The 19,887-nt window shown below is 43.7% G+C and overlaps 1 protein-coding gene across 1 annotated transcript in view; it reads left to right on the plus strand.

Moving 5' to 3' along the window:
- The window catches only part of LOC120909030 (disks large homolog 5-like), a 40,052-nt gene extending 25,049 nt beyond the window's left edge, over positions 1-15,003 (plus strand). Inside the window, exons 2-3 of the mRNA XM_040320625.1 lie at positions 10,581-10,681; positions 14,849-15,003. Coding sequence (XP_040176559.1) covers positions 10,581-10,681; positions 14,849-14,952 — 205 coding nt within the window. The 3' untranslated portion in view covers positions 14,953-15,003. The remainder of the gene's footprint in view (positions 1-10,580; positions 10,682-14,848) is intronic.
- Positions 15,004-19,887: the final 4,884 nt, after the last annotated feature.

Below are 19,887 nucleotides of genomic sequence, written 5' to 3' on the forward strand. Positions count from 1 at the left end.
GCAATAGCGATTGAGACACTTGCTGTTGCGATCAGGTCGGATCCGGATATTAGGGGGGTATCATGTGGTTCCCAAATCCATAAATGCGCCCTCTTTGCAGACGACCTTCTTCTGTATATCTCCTCCCCGATCACCTCTCTTCCAATTCTTTGCAACTTACTGGAGTCTTTCGGGAAGATTTCGGGTTTGCGGGTTAATTGGAATAAATCCCAAGCCTTAAACATCTCCACCCCCCCCTCAGTGATCAATCACTTGAAACCCTTTTTTGAATTCCAGTGGGCCGAATCATCCATTCGTTACTTAGGTATAAACCTCACAACCAAAATTGAACATCTCTACCAGGCTAATTATCCCCCTATATTTCGTAAACTAGAATTAGATCTACAGACGTGGGCTCGACACAAACTTTCTTGGACAGGTAGAGTTAACGCAGTCAAAATGACCCTCCTACCAAGGTTACTCTACCTGTTCAGATCTCTACCAATAGCTGTTAAAAAAGACCAACTCAGACCACTACAGAGTAAAATTCTGACATTCGTTTGGGAGGGCAAGGGTTATAGAGTGGCACAAAATGTCCTATACGGGCTCAGAACACAAGGGGGCCTTGGACTACCAAACCTGTTTAAATACTACCAAGCTGCCAGACTAGCACAATTTTCTGCTATTTTTGCGGAATGTGAAAAGCCAGAGTGGATAGACATGGAGGGTTTGGCGATCCCTAATCTTTCGATAGAGAGCCTTTTTTGGTCTCCCCAAAAATCTAGACCTTCAATACTATCCCCCACATTGTCGCAATCTTTCAGACTCTGGGATGGTCTGAGACACCTTCCTTCTTTAGTCTCGGAGACTAAGCCTTTGACAAGGATCTTTCTCAACCCTCAGTTTCCTATAGGGATGGACATTTCGGCTTTCCAATGGTGGCTGGACAAAGGGATCTATAGAATAGGCGACTTTTTGACACCCACGGGCCCACTTTCACTGGAACATTGTGTGAGGACACTTGACTTGCCTCTAATGGAAAGAGCCCGGTACACCCAAATTTTTAACTTCGTGTCATCCTTCTGGACTGACAATTTCAGGTACGCAACTCTTACTAGTTACGAAAGCTGGTGTAAACAAATGATGGAACACAAGGGGGGAATTTCTATAATATATATAGCTTTATCTGAGGTTTCCACGAAATTCTCATACATGGAGGCATGGGAGAGAGACCTGCGGATGACCTGGGACCTGAGTAGATGGCACAAGGTAGGTTTGAAATCTTTCAAAGGTTTAGTAAATACTTCATTAGCTGAAGCTAACACAAAGGTTCTGATGCGGTGGTATCTGGTCCCCAGTAGGTTGGCTGCGATGTTTCCTACGTCTTCCCCGTTATGCTTTCGCAACTGTCAAGCCCAAGGCACGATGCTTCACGTTTGGTGGGAGTGCCCCAGAATCAGGGGGTTTTGGAACAGAATATTTTGCCTTATCAGAAAAGTCACGGGGGGTACCGTTGGTGAAGTCTCCGCAGATAGCTCTGCTGGGCTCCGAAATCCCTCAGGTCTCCAAACCCATACAAAAACTGATAGCTTTCATGCTCATAGGAGCTAAAACCACTTTAGCGGCGGCCTGGAAGCAACCTAGGGTCTCTTTCTTGGCAGCTAAGGGGAAGATTTCATGGATCATGACACAGGAAAAAATGGTCAGCTCTATCTCTAATACAAGCGATATATTTGAGGCCATATGGGAGCCTTGGGCCAGACATGTTGGCGTATCTCTATCGCCGGGTCATGCGCCGTCCCCTTCGGGTACTTAACTAGCCTACTGGCAATCATTCTTTCTCATTTGTTCTATCTTTCTTTTTTCCTCTCTTTCTCTTTCCCTCCTTCTTCTATGCTAACCTTGGTACATTCTCCTCCTCGAGATTTTTGATTTAGTTATCATACTAGTCTGTTAATAGGCAATACTTTCATGGGAGCGCCCTGGGGGAGGGGGAGAGTATGGTGGGGAGTGGGAGGTCTTTTTCTTCACAGGTCCCTTGGGAAGGGACGGGTTGTCTAGCGCTCTTTTCCACATTTTGGGCGGGGTCCTAGGTTATCTGGGGTCACAGAAGTCTCTTACCAATATTTAGTTATGCTATCCATTTATCCGACACAGTTTGCTCCCTTTACGGGGTGTCGGATGAGACTCTGTACGGAAAGCGTTGATTGGGTTCCCCGCCCCTCTTTAGCCCAGCCTACACATAGTTGAGTAGGGGATCTCCTACGGGGATATCGATTTATATTTTAATTGCTCCCCCTTTATGGTGCTAGATTAACCTAAAATGAAAATTGAAGTTTGAATTGTATCTTCACTATTTATTTGTCGCTGACTTTTTGCCATGGAATGTACTGAGAGCTTCATGTTGTACATTGTATTACTTTATTTCTTCATCAATAAAATAAAACACTAAATTAAAAAAAAAAAAAAGGGACATGGTTAAATTTTTGTCCTCATCTATGACACACATTTTTCACCTCATGACAGTTGCAAATTGAATGCTAATAGATATTAAAGACAATCATTCTGACCCCTGCATTTTTCATTCTTGTCCCCATCATTTTTGGCCACTACTGTCTATTAATATGTAAAACACTTTTTGTTCAATCATTAAATTGTTAGCAATAGTAACATCTATTTGACATCATTATACTTTTATTACAAGAAATCTTTAGCAAAATACTATACCTGGCTCCATATGGTCAAATCAGGCTCCTCCAGGAACTCAGGTTGTTCCTCCAAAGAAGGCTAAGCTTGGATGCAGTGAAGGCTGGAGCTACATCTAGGGGGAAGGGTTGAAAGCAAGTATCACTTGCTTCCAGATGGTCAAGGAAGCTTAGTTGACTGTAGTACCACAGACTTGGCTTATAAATCTGATCTGCAGCTGCTCCTGACCTCATGGATTTCAGGACCTATTCCGCTCAATCCGACATGTGCCCCTAATGGTCCCAATTTTGGTATTCACATCCTTGACTGTTGCTGTGGGGATCTGGGTCTTCACAAATTCAAGCAGGCGCTCCAGTGCTTCCTTCCTGGCTTCTTTTTTTTTATTATTAGCTGTGCTTTTGGTTTGCCATAAATAGGAAGATTCTTCCACATTGGCAGGAACTCAGCCATAAAATCATGATCCTTGAAGACCTGCTGTCACAAACTACGGTGAACGAGAGTGAACCACAACTGCGGTTAGAATATTTTTAAAGGGGTCAATGCATTTCTCAATGTAATATGACATTCAGTATTGGACCCCAGGTGTCACTCTAATCTTAGGCAAAGAGTTTGGGGTTCATTACATCATCTGTCACACAGAGAGTAATGGGTTGAACTAAGGGAGGAGGTATTACTGCATACCTACAACCCCTAATTTAAAAGATATATGCGAACATGTTTAAATACAGGCCAGAAGCACGTTTTCTATAGTTAACAAATGGACAGGTAGAGTTAACGCAGTCAAAATGACCCTCCTACCAAGGTTACTCTACCTGTTCAGATCTCTACCAATAGCTGTTAAAAAAGACCAACTCAGACCACTACAGAGTAAAATTCTGACATTCGTTTGGGAGGGCAAGGGTTATAGAGTGGCACAAAATGTCCTATACGGGCTCAGAACACAAGGGGGCCTTGGACTACCAAACCTGTTTAAATACTACCAAGCTGCCAGACTAGCACAATTTTCTGCTATTTTTGCGGAATGTGAAAAGCCAGAGTGGATAGACATGGAGGGTTTGGCGATCCCTAATCTTTCGATAGAGAGCCTTTTTTGGTCTCCCCAAAAATCTAGACCTTCAATACTATCCCCCACATTGTCGCAATCTTTCAGACTCTGGGATGGTCTGAGACACCTTCCTTCTTTAGTCTCGGAGACTAAGCCTTTGACAAGGATCTTTCTCAACCCTCAGTTTCCTATAGGGATGGACATTTCGGCTTTCCAATGGTGGCTGGACAAAGGGATCTATAGAATAGGCGACTTTTTGACACCCACGGGCCCACTTTCACTGGAACATTGTGTGAGGACACTTGACTTGCCTCTAATGGAAAGAGCCCGGTACACCCAAATTTTTAACTTCGTGTCATCCTTCTGGACTGACAATTTCAGGTACGCAACTCTTACTAGTTACGAAAGCTGGTGTAAACAAATGATGGAACACAAGGGGGGAATTTCTATAATATATATAGCTTTATCTGAGGTTTCCACGAAATTCTCATACATGGAGGCATGGGAGAGAGACCTGCGGATGACCTGGGACCTGAGTAGATGGCACAAGGTAGGTTTGAAATCTTTCAAAGGTTTAGTAAATACTTCATTAGCTGAAGCTAACACAAAGGTTCTGATGCGGTGGTATCTGGTCCCCAGTAGGTTGGCTGCGATGTTTCCTACGTCTTCCCCGTTATGCTTTCGCAACTGTCAAGCCCAAGGCACGATGCTTCACGTTTGGTGGGAGTGCCCCAGAATCAGGGGGTTTTGGAACAGAATATTTTGCCTTATCAGAAAAGTCACGGGGGTACCGTTGGTGAAGTCTCCGCAGATAGCTCTGCTGGGCTCCGAAATCCCTCAGGTCTCCAAACCCATACAAAAACTGATAGCTTTCATGCTCATAGGAGCTAAAACCACTTTAGCGGCGGCCTGGAAGCAACCTAGGGTCTCTTTCTTGGCAGCTAAGGGGAAGATTTCATGGATCATGACACAGGAAAAAATGGTCAGCTCTATCTCTAATACAAGCGATATATTTGAGGCCATATGGGAGCCTTGGGCCAGACATGTTGGCGTATCTCTATCGCCGGGTCATGCGCCGTCCCCTTCGGGTACTTAACTAGCCTACTGGCAATCATTCTTTCTCATTTGTTCTATCTTTCTTTTTTCCTCTCTTTCTCTTTCCCTCCTTCTTCTATGCTAACCTTGGTACATTCTCCTCCTCGAGATTTTTGATTTAGTTATCATACTAGTCTGTTAATAGGCAATACTTTCATGGGAGCGCCCTGGGGGAGGGGGAGAGTATGGTGGGGAGTGGGAGGTCTTTTTCTTCACAGGTCCCTTGGGAAGGGACGGGTTGTCTAGCGCTCTTTTCCACATTTTGGGCGGGGTCCTAGGTTATCTGGGGTCACAGAAGTCTCTTACCAATATTTAGTTATGCTATCCATTTATCCGACACAGTTTGCTCCCTTTACGGGGTGTCGGATGAGACTCTGTACGGAAAGCGTTGATTGGGTTCCCCGCCCCTCTTTAGCCCAGCCTACACATAGTTGAGTAGGGGATCTCCTACGGGGATATCGATTTATATTTTAATTGCTCCCCCTTTATGGTGCTAGATTAACCTAAAATGAAAATTGAAGTTTGAATTGTATCTTCACTATTTATTTGTCGCTGACTTTTTGCCATGGAATGTACTGAGAGCTTCATGTTGTACATTGTATTACTTTATTTCTTCATCAATAAAATAAAACACTAAATTAAAAAAATAAAAAAGGGACATGGTTAAATTTTTGTCCTCATCTATGACACACATTTTTCACCTCATGACAGTTGCAAATTGAATGCTAATAGATATTAAAGACAATCATTCTGACCCCTGCATTTTTCATTCTTGTCCCCATCATTTTTGGCCACTACTGTCTATTAATATGTAAAACACTTTTTGTTCAATCATTAAATTGTTAGCAATAGTAACATCTATTTGACATCATTATACTTTTATTACAAGAAATCTTTAGCAAAATACTATACCTGGCTCCATATGGTCAAATCAGGCTCCTCCAGGAACTCAGGTTGTTCCTCCAAAGAAGGCTAAGCTTGGATGCAGTGAAGGCTGGAGCTACATCTAGGGGGAAGGGTTGAAAGCAAGTATCACTTGCTTCCAGATGGTCAAGGAAGCTTAGTTGACTGTAGTACCACAGACTTGGCTTATAAATCTGATCTGCAGCTGCTCCTGACCTCATGGATTTCAGGACCTATTCCGCTCAATCCGACATGTGCCCCTAATGGTCCCAATTTTGGTATTCACATCCTTGACTGTTGCTGTGGGGATCTGGGTCTTCACAAATTCAAGCAGGCGCTCCAGTGCTTCCTTCCTGGCTTCTTTTTTTTATTATTAGCTGTGCTTTTGGTTTGCCATAAATAGGAAGATTCTTCCACATTGGCAGGAACTCAGCCATAAAATCATGATCCTTGAAGACCTGCTGTCACAAACTACGGTGAACGAGAGTGAACCACAACTGCGGTTAGAATATTTTTAAAGGGGTCAATGCATTTCTCAATGTAATATGACATTCAGTATTGGACCCCAGGTGTCACTCTAATCTTAGGCAAAGAGTTTGGGGTTCATTACATCATCTGTCACACAGAGAGTAATGGGTTGAACTAAGGGAGGAGGTATTACTGCATACCTACAACCCCTAATTTAAAAGATATATGCGAACATGTTTAAATACAGGCCAGAAGCACGTTTTCTATAGTTAACAAATGTCATGCACGTAGCATAAGAAAATACTGTATTAGGATAATATATGCTGGAAAGAGGCAGCTGGTGATTATATGAACGGCTTAGGAATGTATGTCCCAAAAGTAAAATGCGTATCACAAAATTGAGCATATTGCCTGAAACCAGACAAAAATACCTACGTTTTGATATATAAATTGTGTATGACAAGTAGGCGTGAGAGCAATTTGTTCCCCCTTTACAAAGATAATTTTTTTTTTTTTTAACAGCTCTCTGCTCTAATGATGTCATCGTCCACTCTAAAGCAGCCCCATAGAAACACATTATAAATCGATAAAATTTTCTGAAAAAATCACTAAACTTAAACTGCTTTTTCACAAAAACTGTAAAAGATATCAAACTGAAAAGTCATAGCCGGATAGCTGAATATTTTGTGAACGTTTGGTGTCTGTAGGTGAAAGTATGAAGGAGCTGAAACTTTTGGGAGCAGAGAAGCTTTTAAGGGGTAAAAAGCATGTTCTCATTGACTTCAATGTTAAAAAAGTGTCTAAAAGCTTAATATTTTAAAAAGTATAAATAGTAGAAAAAAAGTTGAATAAGTCCCACCATTAGCTGAATGAGATGCACATTTTAAAAGTTGAACGGTCTCAATAGCTGAAAGTATGCAGAAGTTACGCAGAGCCAAAAACATACGGAATAAGAATAATAAAAAACGAATATCAATACTGGGAATGCTAAATATAGCATTCCCACTAATGAGTCAAGTCAAAAAAAAATTACGTACCCTTGATCTCAACGATCTCAGCTTCCTGGGCCGGCAAAGGATTTGCTTCATGTAGTGTGGCCTCAGGCCCAACAGTAGTGAGATAATTAGGGGAATGTTTTTTCAAAAAATTGTGAAGAACACAACAAGACATGACAACATGGTTCCACTTGTACTCCGCCAGATTGATAGAGGTCAAAAAGAGGCGGAACCGGCTGGTCATGATGCCAAAGGCATTTTCCACCACACTTCTAGCTCTGGCCAGCCTGTAATTAAACACCCTCCTCTCAGGGGTGAGGGTCCTTTGAGGAAATAGCCTCATAAGATGTGGACCGAGCGCAAACGCCTCATCTGCAGCGAAAACAAAAGGTTTCAATATTCTCAATATTCTCAATACTCATACAATACAATATTCTTCAATACTCAATATTCTCTGCCGCAGGTGACAATGCCAGGTCATCACATAGTAGCCGTTGGGCGAACTCGGTCTGTGCAAAAACTCTGCCCATTTTTCCCCACGTCCACGAAAAGGAACTCATAATTGGCCGACACCACCGCCATCAGCACTATACTGTGGAACCCTTTGTAGTTATAAAAAATAGGATCCCGAATGGGGTGGTGGCACGATGCGCATATGCTTGCCATCGATTGCCCCTCCACAGTTGGGAAATTTCCAACGCTGGGCAAACTCTGATGCCACATTCTGCCATTCCTGTGGCGTAGAAGGGTGGAGTTTAACAAGAAAAAAATTAATACTTCGATACATAAACATTGCAAGCAGATTATCTCAAAACATTCTTGCCCAAACATCAGTATAACATTAATTTGAAGGAGTATTTTAAGACAAAAAAAAATGATCACTAACCAGATTCCTCACCCCCTCTGATGGCCCATTTAAATTATTCTATGGGGGGGGGGGGGTTCGAGATGAGTTGGTGACCTCAGAAATCAAGGCTCTAGCACCCTGTCTGAATTTGAAAAATAAAATAAATGCACACATTTTGGAGGGGGGGAGGGTCAAGCACTACAATGGAGCAGACAAAATACATTGCGAAGTGACTATGCTAGGTGTGTTTGGACCCAGGAGAGCATGCTGGAGAGGTTATTTCATGGGAAATATGCATGTAGGCCAAAAAAGGAGCATTAAAAGCTTACAGCATGCATGGGGACAAAGGGGACATTCACAGCATATTACAATCATGGTAATTAGGGACTGATGAAAAAAATCCTATACATTAGCAAGCATTAAATACATAGAATGTGAGGTTAAAGGAGAAAACTTACCTTAATATAGTCCTCCAGCAGGACTTTTATTATGGTAGAACAGGTTCCTGGAATTATGATCCCCAGAGCATGGGAGGAGATGCCTGTCGAGAACTTGAGGTCCTGCAGACTTCCCTCTGTTGCCAGGTAGCGCAACATCTAGCCTCTGCTTAGCAGTGATGGCTTCCCGCATAACAGTGTCCTGCGTGGGGATATAGGGGGACACCAAAGCCAACAGATGCTGAAAAACAGGTCCGTCATCCAGAGAAAATTCCTGAAGTCATCAGGGTTATTCTCCTGGATCTCCCGAAAAAAAGGCATGTGACAGAATTGGTCCCGCTGGAGCAACCAATTCTTGGTCCATGAACTCCTCTTCACGCTGTTCATGGACTGGAGTCAGGATAAAGCAACAATCCCAACACCAAGCACAGCACTATCTCGGCGACAAGAACGTAGCCGCAACATGGCTCGCAAACGGTCAGCTGGTCAGAACGAACTAAAAAGAACGCACTGAAGAACAGCAAGGCCTATGAAGAATGACCTGAAAAACAGTAATGAGCGGACAAGAACGCACTGAAAAACAGATACAAACTGACTATAATCACTGAAAGACAGATACGAACCCACAAGCACAAACTGAACACCAGAAAATGATCTTTGAAGCACGAAAACTGAAAAGCGCGAATTGTCTCTCACCAAACTTTTACTAACACGCAGTAACACGAAATCAGCAAAAGCAGCCCAAAGGGTGACGCCATTCGAATGGAACTTCCCCTTTATAGTGCCGTCATACGTGTTATACGTGTTGTACGTCACCGCGCTTTGCTCAAGCATTTTTTTCACGAATGTGTGTATGCAAGACAGGCTTGAGAGGAATCGCGACAAATCACGTTGAGAAAAACTTTGTTTTATTGCATGACATGAAAAACGGTCGTGTGTACGTGGCATTAGTTATACCATGTTTCCCCAAAAATAGGAACGGGTCTTATATTAATTTTGGCTATAAAAATTACACTAGGGCTTATTTTCAGGGGATGTGTTATTTATTTATGTTATGTAAAAAAAGTTTCGGTGTCCCCTGTCTTCTCTCTCCCTCTTAGCTCAGGAGTCATCATTGTGAAATCCCAAAAATAAACCTTAGGTAAAGTCCTTGTAAAATCATGTAATCTGTTCTGTAAAAAGATTATACAATGTGCAGTGTGTCTCCTTGTGTTACTTTATTGTGGAAAATACCTTATTCACAGTGCTACTGGGCGCTACGAATACTGCAGAGGGAGAGGCTGAGATCCCCTGCTGACGTCAGCCCGCTTTAAGTATTGCAGAGGGAGGGGCTACTGATGTCAGCGTGGGAGGAGAGGAGAAGAGCTCCGGCGGGTCACATGAGCTCCCAGGAGACACAGTGCACATTACATAATCTTTTTACAGAGCAGATTACATGATTTAACAAGGACTTTTGCAGCCATCCCAGGAACTAACACTAGGTCTTATTTTCAGGGAAAACGGTAGTAGGGAAAATATTCCTTTTCAGGTTTGTTTTTTTTGCTGTTTGTGTACCATCTAGGGGACTCCCTTTTACTTTGTGTCCCAATCTGAAGAATTCCCCTCAACAGTCACCAGGATAAATGGAGAAGGTGACTGCCCAACAAGACACAGACACAGACTCTGACAACCTGATAGTTGTTTTAACACTTCCCCCACTCCATCCACAACTAGAAAAGCATATCTCAAGCCTTACTATTTTTATTTGAAAACAACTAAAACAGCAGACTCAGTGGCTATTTTTATGAACAACTAACTTCATTAGGCTAACCATTAGGTCCACAAATATTGCCCAACACTTACTCATAGTGTGAGAACATGTAATGCCCCCAACTGCAGTCTCACTAACCCTGCTATATCTTCTCCAATAATTATGTATTCAAAACAATGTCCAGTAGGTGGCAGAATGGAGACTGCTGTCTGTTAACTTGTAAGAGAAATAGATACATTATTCTGCTATAGTTCTCGAGTATACTGTAAATTGATATATAGGTTCTGAATACTGAAAATACAATTCATTCCAATGTAGTTTTTCTCTTATATGTTTGTTTTTGCTTTGTTTACAGGGACCCATTCTTTCTAAGGGACAATGTTACACAGAAAAATTCCAAAGAGCAGTTTGAATCTGCACAGAAGGTTGAGCAGGAAGACAGAAAGTATTTCACAGGTGAGTGCACGTGGCCTGATAAATGATTGATAATTGAAATCTAAAGATGTACAACTTCTACTTGTCATCATTAATCTGTTTAAAGGGTAAGTTCACCTTTTAAAAAGTGAAATTATGCAGGTAAAAAAATATTTTTTTTTGAGACGGTAAAACATTGTGTAATGGTACCCTCTTGTTATAGTCCATCTGTCTCCCTTCCCAGACAGGCACACAGTTCTCATTCACCCTCAGGCAGAAAACCATTCGTGAACTTTTTTTAAATTTTTTATTGAGGGAAATAAACTTGGATCGGGATGAGATATTTATGAGATGCTCAAACTGATTTTCAGAACAATATATATGTGGGACCATTTATATAAACTTCCAATATATACAACTCCAATCGTCAACTCCAGCACATTACTTGCTTGCAGACTATCTATCCTCAACACCTCCAGCACATCACTTGCTTGCACTTCTCAGACCAGCTAGTACTGATTTATAAGCCTGACACTGGCTCAGCCAGGCCTAGGGTGAATGCCCTTTGCAGACAGGGACCACAGGCCCTTTAGCGTAGCAAAAATATGGTAGTCCTTAGTGCTAGCTGTCCACGTGGCTACTGAGCCCAGTACCACATCTTCAGGCCCTGCCAGCCCCCATGGCTGCAGCTGCCTCTTTCCAATGCCTGTGACACCCCAGTCCACTCCTCTGGTTCTGCATCTGTCTCAGACTGCACTCTCCCAGACCTCTAAGGCGTGCCTTCCCAATCCCCTACAGACTGTGTGTCACTTACCAGCCCTCTTGTCTGCCACCTGTTGTTCCTCTCCTGGAAACTTTGACTGGCAGCCACCTGTCCAGGACACCTCCGTGTGTTGTGAGAAGGGTACTGTCCACACCCAAGCCCCAGCCCCAAGGTCACCCCCCTAGACTGGGGAGCTCCCTCAAATGCCCCAACAGCCTAACACTCAATCTCCAGCTTCCACTTGAACAACTCCTCCCCTGCTGGGCTTACCCTAGGTATTTAAGGAGGCCAGATTGTGGATTGGTCAGGGCTCCTTAGAACACTCCAGACAGCACCACCTCCCCTCTTCGCCTTCACTTCCAGAAAACACTAGAACATTCTAGAAAGAAGTGGAAGGTCTTGGTGATGCTGCCTGTGAGTCACCCAGCTTTGCTCTGAGTGAATCCCAACCCAGATCAAAAAACATACCCAGGCTTGGCTGCCAGCCAAACCTGGAAATGTACCTACTCTCACAAAAAAACATACACTATCCTTCTAGTACAGTGTTTCTCAACTCCAGTCCTCGAGGCGCCCCAACAGGTCATGTTTTCAGGATTTCCCTGAGATGAATTGGCTGTGGTAATTACTAAGGCAGTGAAACTGATCAAATCACCTGTGCAAAAAAATGGAAAGCCTGAAAACATGACCTGTTGGGGCGCCTCGAGGACTGGAGTTGAGAAACACTGTTCTAGTACATTAGAAGGTGCTACAATTTCACCAGCGATCAGTAGATCGCTGGTGACATGCAGGTCTCCTGTAGGTCTGTCAGTGTATCTGTGTGCCAGAACATCCCATACAGGCAAGCAGATAAAGATAGGAAAAATCAGTGACTACCATGGTGCTCCACAGTGCCGTGGTAGTTCATTGAGAACTACAAGCCAACAGTGGCAAAGGATGTGGGGGCTTGTTGTTCATTCACACACAGAGCTGTGTGAATTAATGACGCGGCCGTGTGGGTGGAGCCGAGTACGGCTAGTACGGCTAGTACGGGAAAATTCTCCCCACATAGCTATCACAGGGAGGTAGGGGATCGGGCAGCAGCTGCAGCATTAGGGACATGTTACATGTAGTTCCACCCTAAAAACACGGTGAACGTATCCTTTAATATAAGGCTGCGTACACACGTCCGAGAAACTCGACGGGCGAAACACATCGTTTTCCCCGTCAAGTTCCTTGTTCGGCTGTCAAAAAACTCGTCGAGCCAAATTTTCCCATTGCCCAACGAGGAAATAGAGAACATGCTCTCTTTTTGGCTCGACGAGTTTCCCAACGGGTTTCTCGGCGAAAAGTGTACACACGACCGGTTTTCTCTGCAGAATACGTCTCCCATCGAGTTTCCTGCTGAATTCTGCCGAGAAAACCGGTCGTGTACAGGGCTTAAGAAGCAGCACATGGGAGAAAACAGACTTGGTTAAAAAAAAAAGGTGTAATGTGCAGATTATAGCAAATCATTGCAAACACAATTCCTTATTTATTGGTCTACTTGCTGAGGGTGATCATTCTTAGGCCCCGTACACACGGGAGGATTTATCCGCGGATACGGTCCAGCGGACCGTTTCCACGGATAAATCCTCTCGAGGATTTGCGCGGATTTTGATGCGATGGAGTGTACTCACCATCGAATCGAAATCCGCGCCGAAATCCTCTGGCGATGACGTGTCGTGTCGTGACGTGACGTGTCGCGACGCAGTCATATAAGGAATTCCATTACGACGCATGCGGGGGATCCCTTTGGACGGATTGATCCGGTGAGTCTGTACAGACCAGCGGATCAATCCGTTGGGATGGATTCCAGCGGATAGATTTGAAGACATGTCTTCAAATATTTATCTGCTGGAAATCCATCGCATGGGAGAAAAATCCGCGGAAACAGATCCGCTGGATTGTACACACCATAGAATCTATCCGCTGAAACCCATTCGCTGGGATTTTTCAGCGGATGGATTCTATTGTGTGTATGGGGCCTTAGTATTGAAATGCATGGTAATGTGCCAATTACAGTTATCCAGGGTGTTGTTCGATTTAAATAGTGTCCCAAGAATGCCTCCAGAACACAATGAACAAAGATGTAAGCAATCTGTGCATTGTGCAATGAAAAAAAAAAGCTAGTTGTAGTGTGTTCGCAGCTCACTCGGGATGGAACTATACTACAACTCAAAAAATGTGTAATTGACCTCAAACAAGTGGGTAATTCCATCCAGCAAGCAAACATATAAATAGACATGAAAGGCTTAAATAAGCACTTATGTTAAAGTTAGGCTCTTCCAGGTATCAATTGGTATAGCTTGCTAGAAAATCAATTACTGCAGAGTGACCCAGGAGGAGCCTTGGACCCCAAGGTTGTCTGCACCTTCTGTATTTGCATAGTCAGTGTTGAGGATTTGGTCCAACACATCCCAATAGGTCCTTGAGGTCCAGCATTGCTTTGTGGGATATGTTGGGGTGTTACTTTGCACTAACTTTTGGAAAAATTGAGTGGTTCTAAAGGTTCAGGTTTTTTACCTTCATGGATTTCTTTCCATGAAGGTAAAAAAACTTTTTTGTGCAGCAGCCTCCCATCCCCCCTAATACCTGAGCCCTATCGCGATCCAGCTATGTGCACAAGAGCCTCTGCTCTCCGGGGGGCTTTGCCTCCTCATTGACTGAGACAGGAGCAAGAGCTGATGGCTCTTGCTGTTGTCAATCACCGCCAGGAAGCCAATGAGAAGAAAGTGGGGGCAGGCCAGGGCTCAGTGTGTGAATAGACATGCAAAGCAGGGACTCAGGAGCGAGCCGGCTTGGGTGCCCCATTGCAAGCTGCTTGCTCTGGGTGCACTTGGAATGAGGGAGGGGCCAGGAGCACTGGCAGGGGACCTGAGAAAAGAAGGATCGCGGCTGCTCTGTGGAAAAAAACATTGTACAGAGCAAGTATAACATGTTATCACTTTAAACTAACGCTGGGGATCCCAAGGTGCCTTGCTGTAATGGCTTTTCTAGCAAGGTATAGCGATTGGCACTTGGCTTATATGCTTATTTTAACCTGTCATGCGTAGTGACATGTTTACTTTTAAATTGGTGTGAATTTCATTTTAGATCCCTCAGCTGATAATAAACACTTTGACAAAAAAATAGCTGAATTACCAACCCAATCGCCTCCAAAATATGTATGCAAGCTAAATGAGACAGCTGTCTTCAAGTGATAAATTTACCTGTCAGTCTGCCCGACGAGCACCTTGAGAGATCTGCATTCTAAACAGATATTTACTGTCAACTGATACGTTTAGCCTCTGTCCATAGTTTCTCTGCGATTTTCTCAAGTGTTGTAAAAAAGAAAATTATTGAAAAAAAATTCGTGATCTTTTTGCTATACATGTAGTATTCCTTTTTTGCAATTTCTCTAAATTTTCTTTTTGTTTTTCCTTTCTCAGCTGTAATTCAAGGAGGTGCGCTGGTCAACATTTGCACTCAGATCCTGGTTGATTTAGAACAAGAACAAAACAAAGCCCTGTGGATCCCAGCCAATGCATTGTGAGGTGTCAGTTTTATTCCTCATATGAAAAATTAATAAATCATCTAGCACATACTCCGCTTCCATAGGTGTGTGCAGCCTATTGCATTAGGGTGTGCACCCCAAAGCTTAAACACACACTACCGATCACTCACAATCTTCATTCAGAAAGGGAAGGAAATTACATATTTACCGGCCCCTTCTCCCACTCATTCTAAAGCATCCACAGCAACAGCCAGCAGGAGAGGAGAGGAGGGAAGCCAGAAGCACTGTAGGGAGAAGGGGAGGAGCCAGGGCAGTAGGGGGAATTTGTGCTGCACAGGGTGATTAGGGTGTGCCTGGGCACACCTGGCACACCCTGTGCGCACGCCTATGTCCGCTTCATTTTACTTTTCACTGAAAATGCAATGGAGTTAAAATCCACATTAGCAAAATGAATGGGAAAGCCACTGAATCACCAACAGAATGGGCCAGATTCAGATACCTTTAGGTGGGCGTAGCGTATCTCCTATACGCTATGCCGCCGTAACTTTGACAGGCAAGTCCCGTATTCAGAAACAATTTACGCCCAAAGTTACGGCGGCGTAGCGTATACGGGCCGGCGTGGTAGGGGGCGTGTTGTATGCTAACTAATCCTGACCCCACGTCTTTGATGTTTTTAACAAACGGCACATGCGCCGTCCGTGAAAGTATCCCAGTGCACATGCTCCAAATTACGCCGCAAATAGTCAATGCTTTCGACGTGAACGTAACTTACGCAAAACCCTATTCGCGAACGACTTACGCAAACAATGTTAAACGTAAAAAATTTGACGCTGGCCCGACGTCCATACTTAACATTGCGTACGCCTCATAGAGCAGGGGTAACTATACGGCGGAAAAGGCCTTACGCAAACGACGTAAAAAAATGCGCCGGGCGCACGTACGTTTCTGAATCGGCGTATCTACTTAATTTGCATATTCAACACGTAAATCTCTGGAAGCGCCACCTAGCGGCCATCGTAAATATGCAAATAAGATACGATGGTGTAAGAGACTTACGCCGGCCGTATCTTAGTAAAATTCTGGCGTATCTTGCTTTCTGAATACAGAAAGAAGATACGCCGGCGCTTCCTAGAACTTACGCGGCGTATCAATAGATACGCCGACGTAAAGTCTATCTCAATCTGGCCCAATGACTCTAGAAGTCGGCAAGCTGAAAACCAGAGTCCTCTGAATTTGTAAGTCAAAAGGAACTTGTTTCCACTACACCTGAAGGTCCATAGAGAAGGGATCCACCAAGGGCAAAGCACATGCTGTCTGTAGAGGAACTATAATGGTTTAGTGGAGAAGCCAGAACTAAACACTTGGACAAATAAGCCTATGACCACCATCAAGGCAGCAATGATGAGGAGTGTGTTGCTGTGCCTGCAGGAGAACTTTTTATCTGTAGTGCTTATGGATTCGGATTAAATTGGGAGCAGTTTTATTTTTTTATACTCTTAACACACTAATAATTGGTACTTGCCCAGGGGTACACCAGGAAGAATTAGTATATCATTGCAAATGTTTAGGTCCTGTAGTAAACCTGCTATGACATATTAAACACTTCACTTCTGGAGATGAATAGCAAAGAGTTGCTTATGCTGATACTTGAATGAATGGCTTCTTGGCAGATGGTTAGATTTGTTTCTGTGATACTACCTGTGTCTGCACTCTTCTGGAAACATGCTAGCGGTCAGAATTTCTCCTGAAAGATTTTCTAACTACTATTCAAAACAATAGCTTTCTCCAGTTATGGCAGGGAACCAAGAAAAGGAAACCAACTAAGATATTAAACTTTGGCTTCAGAATCCATTTTTTGCCCCCGAGGTTCGGTAGCAGAGTAAATCAGGAGCCTCAATAGGTGTTCATGTTTTACATTAAAGGGACCTGGTAAACGTTGTATGTTTTATAAAATAATCATTGTATTTATATCAGAAATAACACAGTACCATGCAGGAGATAATTTCTTGGAAAAGCCACAAGGATGCATAGCGAACTCAGAGGTAGGACGTTGAGACAGCAGGGCACCAACGCCAGTCTCAGATGCATCAACCTCAAGGATGAAAGGTACAGTAGGATCAGGATGATTAAGACTCTCAAAGGCATCAATTGAGTCTGGAGATCAATTCTGTGGGTTACCGTCCTTTCTGGTCATATCAGTCCCCCTGATTGAATTTACGAATAAACTACTGATAATTGGCAAAGCCAACAAATCTCTGAGGACATCTTTGATAAATTCCTGGAAAACTGCCGGAGCGTTGCAAAGACCAAATAGAATAACAAGGTATTCATAATGGCCTGGTAAAATGGTATAAACAGAGCAAACATAGTCAAAACATAGCCAGAGTTCGGTAACCAGGACGGGTAGTCAGAACAAGCCAGAGAAACAGGAGTCCAGAGATCAGTAAAGTCAGTTGTGGCAAAAAGGTTAAGGAACCAGAAGGGAAGTCAGCCAAGCAAAAGTTTTTTCACAGGAAAACACAGCAGAGAGAGTCTGGATATGTTAAACAAGGCAAAGGTGCAGAAGATTTGATCCAAGGAGTTTATATAACCAGCAGCTCTAGCTGACAAGCAGGAAATGAAGACCAGATGAGTAACTGTGGAAGGAAGAGTCTTTGGCAATTAACTGCCAGCTAAGCACAGAGCTCTGAGAAGGAGCCCTGACAGTAGGTTGGAGAACATCTGAAAAATTTCTCTCATGCAGCTGGCTAGCTGCATCTGGATTTGGCCTTTGGGCAACAGCGCCTTCTGGATATTTCTGAAATTTTAGGAAGGATCCATTTATTCCAGTAGCTTTGTAAATAAATGCATTGTATAGAACCAATTGAAGTAAATATAGAGACACTTTTTTGTACCAGTGCGGAAGGCTAAATATGGCTTCATCATTTGGTCGTTGAAGTCTATGCCTCCCACAATTAATTAAAGTCATGGACACAGAGGCTTTTCAACAACATCAAACACATTTGTCCTTCCATTTTACTGCTAGTAGTTCTTCATTCCGAAAGCAGGCTTTCCTTTCCCTTTATAAGTGGGGTGTCTATGAGCCTTTGGGGGAAGCCCCTGTGCTTAGGTCGCATGGTGCCGTATGTCCGTGTTCATCCGATCCGCAGACGGAAGAAAAAATAGGACATTCTTCCGTCTGCAAAATCGGATCTTTGCGGAGGCGGGTGATTACTGGTGTCAGCGGATGTTTATCCGCTGACACCCGCAATCACATAGGGACCAATGTATGTCCCTTTTTCATCCGTAAACAGATGGATGAAAAAGCGCACATACGGTCCGCACGTCTGAAAGGGGCCTAAGGGCAAATGATGAATCGGGTCTGTGGACCAATATGACCACAATTCATTCTTTTTTGTAATGCCCATGTTAAGGGTTAGGCCCAAAAATGTTTCAAATGCGGAAACTGTTATAGGTTTCTACTCGAATGGCCTGGCAAGGTATACATTTTGGTTTTGGCAATGTATTGTTGGGCATATGATTACTTTGGTTCACAATCTCAAATTGTAGAGATCTTCGGTGAAAAAAAAGTTAAAGGCCGTTGTTAAGTTTGCTGTTTCCACCTGAACTCCAGGCTGGGCTGTGAATGTGAGATAACAGGTCCAGCTGAATCTGGGGGTAGCCAATTTGGGTTTGCAAGCACCTCTGGGCTATATGGGCCTATGCTTGAATTCTTGGACTTTTGTTGGCAAAAAGTTTGTCCGTTTGCAGAGCGAATTTTTGTCCGATGAAAACTGAAAAAGTTTGTTGTCAAAAAGTCTGACCGTGTGTATGGGGGCCTTAAAAGGCCAGGATGTACTATGCCACTGGTGCTTGCCAGATCACCAAAAAGTAGTGAAGCACTAGTACCCGCGCCCTGCTGCATATGAGCATAATTATGAATTTCTAGCACTTGGGGGTCATTGTATGAGCTAGCTGTTGGTGCTGCTGCTTTATACAGGTTTGTATTCTGAGCCTGATTCTGACAGTGAAGCTTCCCCTTTGCTGTCATGCTAAAAATCCTGTAAGCCTCCTTACTAGAGTACCTTTTTTGGGACATTGAATTGCTAGTGCTAGTGCTAGCAGAGATCAGGCCTGATCTTGCTAACACTGCGATGTTGTGCACAATGTATGAGAGGTGGCAGTGATCAAAAAATTATAAATTTTAAAATTCGACGCGGTTCCGACATCCATACTTAACACTGGCTGCGCCATCTTTTTGGTGGAATATCTTTAGGCCTGAAAACGCCTTACGTAAACGGCGTATCTTTACTGTGACGGGCAAGCGTACGTTCGTGAATAGGCGTATCTCTAGGTGTAAATCAGCGTACACGCCCCTAGCGGCCGGCCGAAATAGACAGCTAAGATACGACGGCGCCCGCGGTCGTATCTTAGCTAGATTTAAGTGTATCTCAATTTGAGAATACACTTAAATTTACGACAGCGCAGATTCAGAGTTACGACGGCGTATCTACTGATACGCCGGCGTAACTCTCTCTGAATCTGGCTAACAGTGTATAGAGGATGTATTTGCACCCCAGGTGTTGTATATATATTTATACACTGTATAGTTTAGCTAGATCTGCATTTCCTAATTTACTGGCAGGCAGGTGATTGTGCTAGCTGCAGTATTCTCATGTGGTGTACTGCCTGTGTCCTCTGCAGTGTGCACCTAAAGCTACGTGGTGTGTACTGCCTGTCTCCTCTGCAGTGTGCACCTAAATCTACGTGGTGTGTGTACTGCCCGTGTCCTCTGCAGTGTGCACCTAAAGCTACGTGGTGTGTACTGCCCGTGTCTTCTGCAGTGTGCACCTAAAGCTACGTGGTGTGTACTGCCTGTGTCCTCTGCAGTGTGCACCTAAAGCTACGTGGTGTGTACTGCCTGTATCCTCTGCAGTGTGTACCTAAAGCTACGTAGTGTGTACTGCCTGTGTCTTCTGCAGTGTGCACCTAAAG

This window comes from Rana temporaria, chromosome 8 (genome assembly GCF_905171775.1).
Source record: "Rana temporaria chromosome 8, aRanTem1.1, whole genome shotgun sequence".
Classification (NCBI taxonomy): domain Eukaryota; kingdom Metazoa; phylum Chordata; class Amphibia; order Anura; family Ranidae; genus Rana; species Rana temporaria.